The 13,683-nt window shown below is 41.7% G+C and overlaps 1 protein-coding gene across 1 annotated transcript; it reads right to left on the bottom strand.

The window, feature by feature from the left end:
• Positions 1-341: 341 nt before the first annotated feature.
• LOC111853456 (creatine kinase B-type) lies at positions 342-9,997 on the bottom strand. The gene is made up of 9 exons (XM_072703892.1): positions 9,875-9,997; positions 9,586-9,632; positions 7,161-7,359; positions 5,337-5,494; positions 4,429-4,561; positions 2,212-2,362; positions 1,959-2,082; positions 1,024-1,213; positions 342-569 (listed from the first exon to the last, which is right to left on the bottom strand). Exons 1-9 carry the CDS (start codon positions 9,888-9,890, stop codon positions 406-408), a joined length of 1,182 nt encoding a protein of 393 aa, XP_072559993.1. The 5' UTR covers positions 9,891-9,997; the 3' UTR covers positions 342-405.
• Between the last annotated feature and the right edge of the window lie 3,686 nt (positions 9,998-13,683).

Here is a 13,683-nt window from a genome sequence, read left to right as displayed (position 1 = left end):
GTCTCCACCCATTAAAAGGGGTCCAGGGGACTGTAGTGAAATTATTCTGTAGGGTTGCTGCAGTATGAAGGTGGCTGCATGCTTCACACAAAATCGATGGAATCGACATTGTCACAGGACACGTCACTTTCCCGTCTGTCAGCAAGTTACATGATTTATGTCAGTATTCAGCTGTACGAAAAGCCACCTACAGCTAACACTGCATATTGCGTAATTTCAACAGACAACAAAAAGGTTTAGGACCATGTACTCAACATGCAGTTCACACATCTATCCACATGGGGCAGAAACCACGAGTCCACTGGTTCACATTTAAAATGAAATGTGTAAATGGAATACAGTTTCTATTTCAGACACTTTATTGATCCTTGGCATCGATCACACTTTCTGAGAACAACGTCCTCTCTACTTCTGAGTTGGGACCAAGTGCTCAATGCCCCCCTCCGGATCCTTCAGTGCCTTTTCCATCTCAATAAGTAGCTTGACTCCATCCACCAGCAGCTGCATGATCTGCACCTCTGTCAGGCCGATGGTGTGGGCATTCATGACCCTGTACACCCCACTGGACTCTGCATGGGGAGGGAGGTTTACAAACAGGACTCTGATATTCATAATGTTTCCATGTTAATATGCCAAGAACTCTGAATCTGTAATGGAAAATTATGACATTTTACATAAAAAAGATTGTTTAAATAAATCAGGATTAATAATATTGAGAAATAGAGAAAAATCAGATACAATTACAGTTGTCCCACCATATCCAGAGGTGATACGTTCCATAACCTACTGCAGTGTTATGGTGGCTGCATGCTTCACACAAAATCGATGGAATCAATATCGTTTTGGCAATACAATGTCATATAATGGGTGATCACCGCAGTGATCACTGTTTCGTGTAGGGTCCCTGAAGCAAACTTTTTCATCTGTTCTGATCTGCGGTTGGCTACACAAAACACACAGTCCGGACATAGTTTGAAGTATGCAGCCACCTTTAGAAGACTATCATAAAATGAGTTGCGATACCAGTGGTGTCCATGCGGAGGCGCAGTCTTTCCAATATGTCCTCCAGGTGCTTGTGTCGGGCCATACGCTGCAGCTTCACCTGGACGCTGGCCCTCAGTCCTGTTCCCACTTCTGCTGGAGAGCTCACCACCCAGCCCAAGTGCTCCTTCCATATGAACTCATGTCTCATCTGCTTGTAAATCACTTCCAGCTGCATTTCAAGTGAAGAAAGGAATACACTTTCTGCAGTACGTTTTATTTTAATGACCATGGGGCTAAAAGACAGAAGTTAGATTGCTGCTTTGTTTCAAAAGAAGTACCTTCAGCTGATGCTGCAAAAATTTTTCATATTTGGTTTTTGTTTGTTTTTTAATCCTTGTTTTTCCAGATATTTATAAAACTCCTGTACTTACATAATGAAAACTATGTCTATTCCCACCTCAAACAATAAGCATTTATCAGTAAGTTTGAAAAGTCGCTACTAATATTAATTTTACCGAATACTTGAAGTGGGCCAGTACTCACTGGTCACAGTACGAGCACCTCTTTGGTTTTCACCTTACTGGCACCTCTAAATATCTGTTGGTGCTGAATAACAAGAGGAGTACTGGCACCTGATACTAAATAACAAGGTGAATATCGGCAACTGGTACTGAATAACAAGGTGAGTACTGGCAACTGGCAATGAATAACAAGGTGAATACCAGCATCTGGCACTGAATAACAAGGTGAGTACCATCACCTGGTACTGAATAACTAGTGGAGTACCAGCACCTGGTACTGAATAACAAGGTGAATACCGGTACCTGGCGCTGAATAACAAGCAGAGTACTGGCACCTGATATTGAATAACTAGTGGGGTACCGGCAGCTGTTAATGAATAATAAGAGGAATACTGGCACCCACTTGAAGCACAGATTTTACTGGAATTATTATTAAAACCATAATCAACTCACTCTTTGGAGGTTGATGCACACAGTTTCAAACGCCTTTTTAATGTTTGAGTCACTGTGCTCAGAGACAAGCCGAAGGTGGTCTTCAAAGTTAATCCGCACAACCAAACTGTCTTCTTTGGCGACCCTGAGAGAGACACGTTCCTCACAGTAACAACCTCAGTGGAGCTTCAAAACTTCCCCAAAGCTGAAACCAAGGCTTTGACTCCAGTCACAATGTATTGAAGGGTTTTGATTTTGCTTGGCTGGTACTGACCATACTGCCCGTGAATCAGGCCAATCCCTGGCAGCTCCAATCCTCATCAGGAGGGAAGATGGCACCACTGGTCCTTCTGCCAGCTTCCTGTCCTTCAGTTCCTCCAGGGAATACAGATGGCCGGGGAATTCGCCATCTAGCTGACTGAGGGCTGAAAAGTGCTTTACCAACAATTAGTTCCAGAGCTAGATAGTTCAGATCCAGAAAGTAAAGGGGCAGTGTATGGCTCAGTGGGCTAAGCCTGTGTGCCTGTAATCACAAGGTTGCAGGTTCAAACCCAGCTTCAACATGTCTGTGGCTCCTTGAGCAAGGCCCTTAACCCCCAGCTCCCTGGGCACCACTACAGGTGGCTGCCCTTCACAGACAGCATGCGCCACAAAGAGCTAGTTGAGGGAGGCATAAAAAGAATTTCCCCATGAGGGACAATAAAGGATTGATTATTATTATTATTATTAAAAATTCAGATCAAGATATTGTTTCAATCAACCAGTTGAGTACTCTATGTCTGTGACTCTTTATACTTGGTTGAAACAAAATCTTGGTCTGGATTTTTAATTACTGGACCTGAACTATCCATGTCCGGTTAGTTCAGAGTGATTATGGCATTATAGTTCATCAGTGGGTAGCACTGCTGTTCCACACAACCAGGACTGAGGGTCCAAACCCCAGCTCTGATCTGTGCATGTGCAGGTTCAGTGTTCTCCTTCTGTCATGAGGGTTCTCTTTGGCTACTCTGGTGTTCTCTGCTGGTCCAAAGACAAGCAGTTAAGCTAACTGCTGTCATTAATTTGGCCACAGAGTGTGTGTACAGGTGCCCTGAGATGGCCTGGCATCCTGTTCTGGATGTCCCTGTGTGCTGCCTCAATTGGGCTCTAGGCCACTGTGACCCCTGACTAGGCACCGATTCTTGAAACTTTGGCAAAAACATGTCCCACTAAGAAAAGTGCTCATTCTGATGGAAATTAATAACATTTTCATGTATAAAAAGAAGCAAGGTTATAATTAGGGGGTGCTTTGCACATATGTAAGGTTCTTTTATAGGCTTATTTTTTATTTTTATTAATTTAATGATTATATGCTGGCCCATTGCCTACAAAATCAGTTGTCCTCAGATAGGGGATAATCATTTCAACTTGATTAAAAAAACAAAAAGTAATAATTGAACTGAATAGTATATCTTTACCACATGAGAGTACATAGTAATATGTGTTAAGAACTACAAACAGTAAGTTTTGAACAATATTTACTATTACTCTGTGGTTGCTCAAAATGTGTCCCACATATTCATCACCACCATCAGATATTTATAAAAAGCAATAAAATCAGGCAACTACAAGGTCAACTACATTCTTGAGGACCCCATTTTCAAACCTTCAGCTCTACTGTATGCTTCAAGATCACTCAAGCTCCTGTAAGTTTGCTATTTTCTCTTAAACTTGTTCATATTTTTGGACACTGCTACTGTCACAACCATAACATGTCAACACCGTCTCTTTTGTAAAAAAAATATATTAGATTAGATTATGACATAAATGTATACTTTTTATGAAGAGGTCTGAAGTAGCTAGCAACAGAGGGGAAACAAAATGGCTAATGTGAACAACTCATACATATGTGAAAGAGTAGGTTTTTGTCACCACCGTCAGGTTTTCTGTCTGACGGTGATGACAGAAACCTCCAAATGGTCCTCAGTGGAGGCTAAAATATAATTGTTGATCACAATAAATACCACTATGACCTGTGATGCTTCATTAACCTCTTTTGTATTTTATTGATGTAATTCCCCCTATATTTCTTCCATGTCGTCCAACCCTAGGGGAGGGGGTGTGCCTTCCCTCTCTCTCTCAATTCACTGTTATGCCACGTTCATTTGGCTTACCTCATCCAACCTTCACAACATTCCCCCCAAATCCCCCCAATCATTACACTCAACTTTGACTTTATGTTGACAAAAACAAAGTAATAACTTGAAAAAACGCCTATTTTATGAAAAAAATACATTGCTGAACAGCCAAGACCTTAGTCTATAATGATATACCTTCAGATTTTGTAATTTAAGTAACTTTTTAATTTCCGAACTAAAACCTGTTTTATCCAAATTTCCAAGAATCAGTGCAGGGTAAAATGGGCAGAAGATGGAAAGATGGTCACACTACAATCCACGCAGAGAACACACAATTAAACTGGAACTGTGAAGGACTCAAGGAGTGACCTCACCTTTGCTAGCCAGTGCATAAAGGCGCCTCCGTTCCCCGCGGCTGCAGTGGGTGGGGAAGGTGAATCCATCCACACTGCGGCGGACGCTGACGCTGCAGCCCAGTGCATAGGAGCCGTCCAGGTCGTCGCCTCCCTGTCGACCACGCACACGCCACACGAGAGTCTGCAGCACACTCTGTCGCCAAAACGTCTGTGGTATGATCATGCTTTCTGTTCCGGCGCTCATGTCACGTGTCCATCCACCGCACTTTTTGTTTATCCAAAGAAGCATCTTATAATCATGACTGTTTACATGTTTAAATAGCAATGCATAACTGTTTTAGGAACATTCTACTGAATCTAAATGCTCAGGTCTCCATATGTAAGGCTTTCCTTCTGCCAGTTACAGCTCATATAAACTTAAATCAGGAAGAAAATATGCTTTTGTATACATATTTGTAAAAAATGTTTCAGAATGATCTTAAAGGGCTCCCAAATATATTTGAGGGGGGACATGATCCAGGTCTATAAGATTCTAACCGGTTTGGATGCTGTTCAACCGAATAGTTACTTCAGCATTAGTTCAAATACAAGAACTCGTGGCCATAGGTGGAAATTAGCGGGAGAACATTTCAAACTGGATTTAAGGAAGCAATTCTTTACACAGCATGTAGTCAGAGTATGGAGTAGTCTTCCTGATAACGTAGTGCAAGCTGAATCCTTGGGTTCCTTTAAATCAGAGCTAGATAAGATTTTAACAACTCTGAGCTATTAGTTAAGTTCTCCCCAAGCGAGCTCGATGGGCCGAATGGCCTCCTCTCGTTTGTATAGTTCTTATGTTCTTATGTTCAATGATCCACATTAAGCATAGTACATAAATATGTCACTTGAACAACATTGTTTATTTGTTTTCATATTATAAGGTGTACCTTCAAATTGTCGTAGTTGAAGTCGCTCTCCTGCGAGGAGCTGGTGATTTTGTAGCCATGGTAACCCTCGATGACACGGTCGAAAAAGTCGCAGAAGAGGATATAAGACTGGGCGTCTCCGGCCAGGCAGCCGACAGACATGGGTCCCGAGGGCGTCCCTGGGCAGGGCAGGGACATGGGGACACATCAGCAGCTGAAGCTCATTGGCTGGAGCATGGTGAGTTGCGGCTATGAATATAACATTCGCCGTCAGCTGCGCCTCACACATTAAATCAGGGTTTGTAACTAGAATATATGTTTTTCTGCTGTTAAACCCTGTACATTTTTTTACTGATGACCTGTAGTCTCAGAATCTTTATTCACCCAGTTTCACTTTAATATGCAGCAAAGCCTTTCTTAGATAAATTAAAGAATTCAGGATCTTCTGACTACCTACTGATCCACTGTCCATCTGTTACCATCCAATAAAAATGTAGGTTACATCTGACTTTATTACGATTTACTCTATCACGCTGCATGAGGCATCTGGCACTGTGGCTTTTGTTGAGAAGTTGACCAGCAGCATAGGAAACTTCTTAGTTTATGGAGCCAAATGAAGCAAATCTTCTTTCTTATCAGCCCCGGACATGAACAGGAGCACCGGGCCTGAGCTGGGTAAGCGTCACATGTTCCTCTAAGATCAGTTTCCATTTCCTGCTGTGTCAGCAGTTGCAGGCGTTACAGATTTAGATAAGACTAAAGAAACACTACAGGGGAGAGCCCTTGGCATTTAAACACAAATAAATTTTCTTTCACACTTAAATCCCCTCGGTACACCCTTACTTGGTTTTAGTTGTGCCATTGGGGGTACAACAGCGGGCTAATTAAAGTGACTTGTTAAGACCTAAAATGCATTTATGATAATATCCTCTAAGTATGGGAGCACACAGTGTATGTTATGTGCCTAAACAGGTAACTGGTCCAAATCCCAAGGTCAGAACGGTACTTTCGTCATTGGGCCCCTGAGCAAGGGCCTTAACCATCAAATTTTCTAGCCATTGTCTGACCCTGCTTTCTCACAAATGACGTACCTGGCTTTGGACAAAAAAGTCTGCTCAATAAATCAAATGTAAACAGTATCAGTTTGTTAGGGGTGGTGTGTGGTTCAGCCGGTTAAGACATTATGTTTGTAATCAGAAGGTTGTCAGTTCAAAGCCTTGAATCTACTGAGTGACTTCAGCATGGACCTAACCCCTAATTGTGCTGGGCACTGGCAGCCCAAAATATATGCAGTTTTGGAAAAAAGCATCTGATAATTAAATACAATGTAAGTACAACACCAGTCAAAAGTTTGGACACACCTACCCATAGAATGGTTAATTATTATTCTGTACATTTTAGAATAATTCTAAAGACATCAAAACTATGAAATAACATATATAGAATTATTCACTGGCCGAAAAAGTGTTAAAAAAATTTATTTGTTTGGGGGTGGGGCAGCTCTATGGTTTGGTTGCCGGGTCAAATCCCCAGTTTGGCAGAGTGATCCCACCATTGGGCCCTTCAGCAAGGCTCTTAGCCCCAATTGCTCCAGGGACTGGCTGACCCTACTGCCTCCTGTACTCCAGTTTCATAAGGTGGCCTCCTGGGATGCTTGTCCAGCTGTCCTGAAGGAGGTCCCACATATGCTGAGCACTCATTGGCCGCTTTTCCTTCACTCTCTGGTCAAACTTTCAATTGAAAATATAGCATTAAATGACAGTACTCTCATCTGGAGTGATCTGATGTAAAGATGTAAAACTGCTACTTAGAGCATCGCCCGAGAGTCTCGCCATGTTTCTGTACCTGGTTCTTCTAGCCCTGGCCGTATGACATCATCAAAGATGACCCCGCTTTCCGTGGCCCTGCTGAACTGCCGCTCGTACATGTGGGGCGTGAGGATACGGCCCATCCAGGTGTAATTGCCATCGAGGCTGGGAAACTCCTCCCTGGCTGACAGCCTCTTCAGCCTGAAGAGGGTCATGGGGTCCCGGGGCATCCTGCTCTGGGGTGGACAGCAGCGCATCATGCTGGGAATGGGCGTGGGCTCAGGGCTGTGTCATGTCATAGTAACGTACAGTAACGTACAGTATAACATTCTTATAGGATCAACAGGCACCAATAAACATGGTGAGAAGTCCCTGGGCTATTTGAGCAGAAGTGGATAGTTCTGGTCCAGATATTAAAAATCCAGACCAAGGTTTTGTTTCAACCAACCAGCTGAGTACTCTGTGCCTGAACTATCCACCTCTGTATTTGAGTTGTCAGAGGGTCTTCGACTAATTTCTACAATGGTGTAGTTGTTGACTGGGATAGGGGATGGCAACAGTAAAAATTGTCAACCAGAATGGGGGAGGGGTGATGATAAAATTTGCCAATAAGAATGTTGGGAGGATCAGTTGCATGGTCCAGATTATATTGTATTTGTGTTTGTGTAACAAATTATTACCCATATTGGTTCAAATGTGACAGGTGGCAACTCTAGGTTTAAAATACAGTGGTACCTCAGTTCTCGACCTCATTAGAACTTGAATTTCTTAAAAGATGAACCAACCAGTTCGAAAAAAAAGTTACCTAGAACTCGATCTGAATCTCAGAAGTCAAACCGTGAACGCCGACCTAAGAAAACTTGTACACGCGAGGAAATGAGTCACGCGGCACGTCTCTCAGCGGAAACAAAGGGTAACGCTTCAGTCTCAGCCTCGCATACCCTGTGATAGCATCGTGCATGTTTATACTAACTGAATACATATATTTAGACAGTAAAAATACATTTAGATAATTATAGACAGTAACAGTAATTATTATTATATAATAAAATACATTTAAAAATAAAGATTTCTTATTCATTATTTTAATATTAATAATAAACCATTAATAAATTTAATTATAATAATATTGTCGTGCCCAGCGGGGACGGAACGGAGACAAAGGCGCAGACGTCAGGGTATCGAGGAATACGGGGTTTAATTACAGGTAAGGCAGGCAAAACGCAGACGGACAATACAATGACCGGACTGGGGAAACAAACTGAAACGCGGACTAAATACAGAGGACTAATGACAACAACCAGAAACAGCTGATCACACGGGGATTCCACACGAGGTTTTCTTACTTTAAAAATTACTGTTTTGATAAATGTGCTTAGATGTCTTTAGTACAGTATATGCTTTTCTTGTTTTGTCCGGTTCATTTTGTATTTAAATGCTAAAAAAATATATATATATATATTTGGGGCCGGGAACCAATTAATTGGTTTTCAGTTATTTCTTATGGGGAAAATTCGATTAGAACTCGAACTTTTTAGGATTTGGTCCGGAGTTCTGAACAGATTAATTTCGAGTTCTTGAGGTACCACTGTATTATTAAACAAGGTTAGGTGCAGCCCAATTTAGCAGAGCCCCCTGGACTTCAGCCTGGGTAAGCCTGTGCATTAAACACCCCTAGACAGCAATGAATCACCACCAATTGCCAAACGGGCCACAAACTCTGCTTTGTGGAAGCCTGCCTCATTTTTATAAATGTCTCCCTTTTCAAAGTCTCTCAGTCCATTTTGTTCAAGTTCCCTATTTAATTTTTTCATTTATAAAATTCCTGTGGGTAGTTTCACAGAAATATAACATTTTATAGAACAAGATAACAGCAGCACTCCTCACTTTTAATGCAGCAGTTGTTTCTGCCATCCTGAGCTGTTCTTTAGCCATTAATGCTCAGCATGAGACTAGCCTGAATTTGACCTAACAGTTTAAAAATGGCCACCTGAGATGCCATAGGCTACAGTACACTGATTTTTCTGTTTTTTGATGGCATACATCTACACTTTTATAAGTAGAAGGATGGAAATTGACTATAAAATTGCTGTCCCTGGTATCATGTTTAATGTAGCCTTCTCTGAACATACTGCATGACACCAACAAAGATAGTAAGAGACAATTCAGGTAAGTTAAATTCTGTTTAAAAGATATCAAAAAAGCAGTAAGGCCTTGCAGCCATCACTGACACTTTGATCAGCCCTATAAATAGCCGTGCTCTACTACCACACACAATCACTTTTGATTCTGTGCTATTATTAGTCATGCAACTGTTAACTGTATCAGTAGTCAAGGCAACAGTGAACTCAATATCACACTGGTGAGTTACTGCAGATTCACACACCAATGCAACATTAGTAGTTAGTAATTTTCAGGCAATTTTCCTTTAATTAGTCTGCTTAAGCAATTAACTTCTATACCTCCAGCACAGGCTTGTATTTCACTTCCAGTGGATGCTCGATGGGGGCTGAAAGAGACATTTCCCTTGGTTAGAATGACGTAATGAAGTGAGGACGACGAATGATGGCAGCCCAGCGTGAGACCATTAGTGCTCTAGCAAAATCTCCTACTCCATCGTGCCTCTCAGGTCATTGTAACAGCGGGAACAGCTGAAACCGGGAGTTTTAACTGAAACAAATAGGCGACAAGAGGACAAAAAAGAGACTCAAACAAAAAGGGTCTGGAACGCGCTGAAGGAGAAATACATACGTTTTATCTTCCACATCCTGCAAATGTGTCGATGCTGCCACTCTTAGCCCTGGAAAGTATTAATAAACAGTGAGCGGACGTGCCTCCCACACGACACACAACCCGGCTGGGTGGGGGGTGGGGGGGGGGCACGCATTGCAGGGCTAAAAACAATGTGCCTCTGCGCTAATTATATCTGCATTGTGATGGACACACACCTGTCAAAGGGGAGAGAAGCCACACAAGCAGGGGTACTGGCATCATACATTTATTTATGCCAGGGTTCCCCATTTACGGTCCTGGGGGAGCAGAATCCAACACAGTTTGCAGTTCCCTGCTGAAATCAGCTAACCAACCAAGTTTAGTAGATGTGTTTTGAGCAGGGAAATCTGCAAACTGTGATAGATTCTGGTCCTACAACCTTGATTTATGCTTAACTGTGGTTCAGAGAGCAGAGGCAGACAGTATCCCTGGAGCAGTCGAGGTTCAGGGCCTTACTCAAGGGCCCAAAAGTGATATGATTGCCAGTTGTGGGATCTGAAACCACAACCTTGTGGACATGGGGATAGAGCCCTACCCAGTCAAGCAACACACTACCCTTATGCACGTTTGGTGTGTAAGTTTATCATGTTAATATGAATGATGTTTAAATTAGAACAACTGAAATCATTTAACATTTGCAGAATCACACATGAATTTATAACGGTCCTGGAAAACATCTCCGGAAGCCTCTATTCATACCCCATGTGATCATATACCTCATCCTAGGGGAATCCCTTACAGTGTGACAACAGAGTGACGACGTGCCAACAGATGGCAGCCATCAGCACCCCGAGGGACAATCGCTTGGCTCGTTAATTAAATATGTTAGCAAAATGTGCAAAATTGCCACCTTAATCCCAGAAGCTCAGCTGTCCGCTCGAAACTGCACGTCACCATTAGTGGACAAAACTGCGTCCACGGAAAAGAAGAACTACTATAAACAAATGTGAAGAAGAGAAGTGGCTGCTCCACAAGCAGAAACAGCCTGGAAGCTCGACCCGGGTCAGCGGATCTCCACTGATTTAGCCTCAGGACACACATCCTTAAATTTTGAAGAAAATTTATTTCACTGAAAATACTGCAATGCTGGTAAAGTAAACGTAACAGCAAACAAAAATGGGAGAGGATTTTTTTTTTTTAAATACATATAATTTGTAATACCTGCAAACAAAGTGGGGTGGGGGGGGGCTCTACAATTTGTCAAGCAAAAAAAAATAAATAAATAAACGATATTAAAGAATTATTAAAAATAATACTTTTTAACCCAAGTCCCACTGGAAATGGTCCCACGACGCACTTTTGAGTGTTGAGAAACAGTGGACTGGCTTTGAAATGCAAGTCATACAATCCAGCCTTCTAGAGCAGCAATAAATAATTCCAGAACTTAATATGCTGATGTATCAAAAATAAATTATCAATATTTCTATTATACAAATCAGATAGAATGGTTATATGATGGTAAATAAATGAAATGCATAAATGATGACATTTTATCCAAAGTTGATTAGATGAAAAATAAAGTTATTGGTGAAAGAAACTGAGCTCCAACTCATTGCTTGACCAAACATAAAATGACGTACAGTATTCAGAAGACATGCTGCCTAAAATAAATCCTGTCATGATGCGGGTAACAGTCATGTGCACTGTGATGTCCTGTTGATTCTGAAAGTTTCTTTAGAAAGCCTGAGATGTAAATAAGTAACTTAAATGTACACCATACACTGCATGAATGTCAGATAATGTTTTTTTTTTTTTTTTTTTTACATAGAAACATACTAAAATGCGTAGATTCAAATGAGTATGATTCACAGCATGGAAAATGTTATCAGAATGAAGAAATACTCAGTAACCTAGATATAATACAGATACAATACTGCTCAGAACAAAATAAAAGACCTTGGGAAATCAAGTAATTCTTATCAATGCGTAATTAAGCTAAATAAAAAAAAATTGAATTTAATGATGTAAGAAGGGGTGAAGTGAAATTTTGTATTTTGAAGTGAGGCAGAAATGCAGATTGGAATTAATGAAAGCAACCAAAGGTAAAAATGGAAACGGCCATTAATTCATTGATCTATTTCCTTTTCACAGGCACTAGGGCTATACATATCTAGGCCCCAGCAAGCAAAACGTACAGGCTAGGTGACAACCATCAGGGTACTCTGACACTCACACAGAAAATGACATGCTAACAGGAAGTTAGCACTAACAGGAAGTTAATGACAGATCCGTCTTGCTGATTTGCCCATGGCTGTCAGAGTGGCTCTGTGGTTGGCACCGTCACCTCATGCCTCTGGGCTTGCGGGTTTAAACTGTCTTGCTATGTCTATGTAGAGCTAGCGTGTTTCCTTTTGTCATATGGGTTTCCTCCTCCAGTCCAAAGACACTCAATCACATCTCAAAATATCCAGCCTATACTGTATGATTGTGTGTGCTTGGTGATCGACTCATATCTTGTCTAAAGTATATCCCTGTCTGGTGTCCTGTGCTGCCTTTGGGCAGATCAATATCAATATATTGGCAATATCAATAAATACAGTATTTTTTCCTCATTGATTTTTTTCCAGCTATATCGATATAATCAAAAAAATCCAAGTGAGAAGAGTTTTCATTCTATTTTCACCAGGTGAAACCGTGTTATCTGATTGAAAGACAAACACAAGATTAATCTTTTTTTCTTGTAGTACTGTGATAAGCACACCCCACCAAAAAGACGTAATTCCAGCAATGACATCCCAAACAGCAATGCTGGTTCACCAATATTATATACAGTTGAGGAAAAAATTAAGAGACCACAGCAAAATTTTGTTTCACGCCCGGACAGGTGACCACGCCCACCTAGGCGGGGCAACAGCTGAAACCACTTCACGTGGACATCGGCGCCGTATAAAAGTGATCGAGTCAGGAACAGCGGCGCGAAGTATTGTTGCCTTTATCTAATGAGCCTTACTGAGCACTCGCTTGTCTTTCGTCTCTCTCGCCTGCCCTGCCTACCTGACCCGCCTGCCCTGGATCCCTCATCTCCCCAACTCCTGCATGTTCCTGCCTTTTGTCCTTCCCGTCCTTCACGTCCCCTCGTCTGGTGTGTTGACGTAGGACTGACCATCCCGGCTTCCGACCCCTTTCGACTGTACCTGACTTCGCCTCCAGCTCTGTGTTTTGGTTTTGGTTGCTCCGGATTTCCCAATAAAACCACAGTCTCATGCAAACTGGGTCCCATCTCTTGTCTTCGTCTGAAGCGTGACAGTAAAATATAATTATTTTTTTTTTTTTGCGAACTGCAGCCTGGTTGTTCTCTGTTTCTCATTAATGAAGGGCTTCTTCCTTGCTTTATTGGACTTCAGCCCTGCTTCTAGGAGCCTGATACGAACTCTTCTAGCAGTGCACTTCACACCTGCACTTAATGTTTCCCATTCCTTTTGAATGGGAACTTGATGTCTTCCTCCGATTCATGAGAAACTGTCGGATAAGTTAACAGTCACATCTGGCATTAGAAAGTTGCTTCCACCCTTAACCTGGTTGGTATCTGGTTGTTCCCAGTGTCTCCTGCTTCACCTTATTCTTGTGTACTGCTGTCTTAGAAATTTTGAACCTGGGAACATCTTGCTGCTCAGCATAGCCTTCTGCCAGCAGAACCACGATTAAACCAGAATTTACCAATGCACATTTTATAAAAATATGGTAGTCTCTTAATGTATTTCAGAGCTGTATATATAGCGTACTAAAACTTGCCTTCCTATCTTATTGTTTTTTTTGTGATTATGATAGTTATTATTATTATTAAACTG

Source organism: Paramormyrops kingsleyae, chromosome 20 (genome assembly GCF_048594095.1).
Source record: "Paramormyrops kingsleyae isolate MSU_618 chromosome 20, PKINGS_0.4, whole genome shotgun sequence".
NCBI classification, from domain to species: Eukaryota; Metazoa; Chordata; class Actinopteri; order Osteoglossiformes; family Mormyridae; genus Paramormyrops; species Paramormyrops kingsleyae.
Note: the sequence above shows the minus strand (reverse complement) of the source record. Positions and strands in the feature narration are given on the sequence as shown.

Coding starts and splice junctions, on each gene's coding strand:
- LOC111853456 (XM_072703892.1), bottom strand. Junction 5,495..7,160: donor GCCAGGGCTAGAAGAACCAG/GTACAGAAACAT, acceptor TGCCCTGCCCAG/GGACGCCCTCGGGACCCATG. Junction 1,214..1,958: donor TGTGCATCAACCTCCAAAGA/GTGAGTTGATTA, acceptor CTTGAAATGCAG/CTGGAAGTGATTTACAAGCA.